Source organism: Acanthisitta chloris, unplaced genomic scaffold (genome assembly GCF_000695815.1).
Source record: "Acanthisitta chloris isolate BGI_N310 unplaced genomic scaffold, ASM69581v1 scaffold23194, whole genome shotgun sequence".
In the NCBI taxonomy this organism is placed as follows: Eukaryota; Metazoa; Chordata; class Aves; order Passeriformes; family Acanthisittidae; genus Acanthisitta; species Acanthisitta chloris.
The window spans coordinates 31,404-33,770 of record NW_008667956.1 but is presented as its reverse complement, the minus strand read 5'-3'; the positions used below and the strand labels follow the sequence as shown (position 1 = coordinate 33,770).

Here is a 2,367-nt window from a genome sequence, read left to right as displayed (position 1 = left end):
AGTGTTCTTATGTGTGCAAAATAACATACCTGATGAATTCTTATTCCCTTCCCCTCCCCCTCACCAGTGTCAAGTGGTGGGAAACATCTGCTCCTGTTGTCTTCAGATTGCTCTAGCAGCAGGGTGGACACAGACCAGTCTTAAATACAAGCCAAGCTACTGCTCAAAGCTTGGCTCTGAAACCAAATAAGCTCTGCAACTAATGAGCAGACTTCAGCACTGACCTCTCACACTGGAGACCAAGAGAGGTCACCCAAAACCTTTATGCCTCCTCAGCAACATGGATCTTACTCCTTGCTTGGCACCTATCACATTAGAGGGTACATCCTTGATAATGTTCCAATCAGAAGCAAATCCTGGCTAAAGGACAAGCTGTAGGGAGCAAATATAGGGTTTTGCTAGCAAGAAAAGCAGCTGATTTTCTATGAAATCAAAATATATACACATGCACATGTACTTCATTGTTAGACCAGTATTACCTTCTATAGAGAGATCTTCCTTGTCACTCTGATCATCAGCTTCAGTGTTGTTTATTTCTGTTTCTTCAATTTCCCTGCTGTTCTTGCCTTCAGATTTCCCAAAGTCAAAGCCCCTGAAGAATTTTTTGATGGCTGAAGGCTGCTCTTTCCTTTTTCCAGGAGCACTCCTCTTTCCTTGGAACTGTTTCATAACAAAGTCAAGTGGGGAGCTCTTTGGGATGTCCTCTTCATGCTTATCCTGGCAATTCTGCTTGTCATCTTTCAGGGGATCAGCAGACACAGAATTAGCTTTAGTGACATCTACTCTTGCTTACCTTCTTCCATAATGGCAGATGCACTGAGAACTTTCCACCATTGCCTCCATGCTAATATCAGAACAGCCCTATTTAGCAGACCAGACTGAACATGCTGCTCCTCCTGCTACCAGTACCAAAGGAACTGGTAGTGCTCAGTGCTGGCACAGCAGACTCAGTGGTCCCAGTTCCCAATGGCACAAGTACCACTCTCTGCTGCCTTGCTAATGCAGATTGCTCCCAAGGCCACCCCACTTGGCCAGAGAGTGCTGAGGCCTAACCTGCTGCTTCCCCTGTCATTTACTCCCCAGGTTCCGCTCATAGTCTTGTGGCCTCATCCCCCTGTTCTGAGGGGATGCCAGGTTAAGTTTGACACCACAGTGATTCTTCATGCCAAGGCCAGTCCAGCAGTCAGGAAGGTGAAGGAGGAGGAGATGTGGACAGGGAGTACAAGGACATCCTTGCTGGAATGATGTCACATGGTGCCAAGCTCAGGGTGGAATATGCAAACAAAACCACACTGACTTCAGAGCAAAGCTGCAGTGATAGTGCTGCAACCAACCAGATATCATAGCTATAGACACTGGGAGTGTGCCATTGCTGGGAGAAAACGAACCCCCGGAGAGCTTGTTTGGAACAGGTCACTACTACAGTGACCTCGGTTTCAGTGACTAATTCACAGGCAAAGTGAAGTTTGACTTCATAATTTATACAGATTATTTCCTTATTTCTCTTTATGCTTCACAGGCTATAGCATCACCCATTGATTCTGAAGCTCCTTTGGTTTTCTCTAAACATTAATTGAATACTCTTTTTTTAAAGTTTTAATTCTAGTATTTTCCCACACACATTTTTAATGCAGCAGCCATCAAAGCTAAGCAGGCATTCATTGACTTGCTTTGTGAGGACTGTGTGGAAAAGATATGTGTGGAGTCCTGCTGTGTGCCATTGACTGCAGGGGTAATGAGCTGTGCTCAGACCTTGAGCCTGCACACACCACAGCTCATGAATGGATTCCTGTGCTCACACAGCATCCTCCTCCCCCAGCACAGACCTGCACACAGAACTCATCCCACAGTTTGCTGCCATCCATAGAGTACATGAACTTGATCATTTTAATAACCATCTGTTGTACAGAATGTCACTGGCACCTACTCTCCAAAAAAGACAAACACATGAAGAAGTATTAAAAACCCTAGGACTTGCACAGAGAGTTTCCATGTTATTATAGCAAGAGGTGTGGCAGGGGGAAAAGTAAAAATACAGCAAATGTAGATTTTATATACATATACTTTTTTCTCTGTGTGTCTATATAAAATGTGGGCATATATACTGATATACACATATGTGTGTCCATTTTCTCATTGTGTTGGAAGTTTTCTGCCATGCTACAAGTGTTCAGGGGCAGAGCACTTATAACAGGCTGATGCATTATTTAAAGTCTGGCACTTAATATGTTGTCACAGCTGTATTTCTTATAAACACAAAAGTGATACAAACCAATGCACCCAGATGTACATGCACAGTTACTGAGCTGCAAAGCAACTCACCCTGGCTGTGATTCCATGCTATACAGTGGTATTCTGTGAAACAAA

At 44.0% G+C, this 2,367-nt stretch overlaps 1 protein-coding gene across 1 annotated transcript in view; it reads right to left on the bottom strand.

The window, feature by feature from the left end:
* The window catches only part of LRRC31 (leucine rich repeat containing 31), a 10,809-nt gene extending 10,101 nt beyond the window's left edge, over positions 1 to 708 (bottom strand). Inside the window, exon 1 of the mRNA XM_009072730.1 lies at positions 480 to 708. Coding sequence (XP_009070978.1) covers positions 480 to 669 — 190 coding nt within the window. The 5' untranslated portion in view covers positions 670 to 708. The remainder of the gene's footprint in view (positions 1 to 479) is intronic.
* Positions 709 to 2,367: the final 1,659 nt, after the last annotated feature.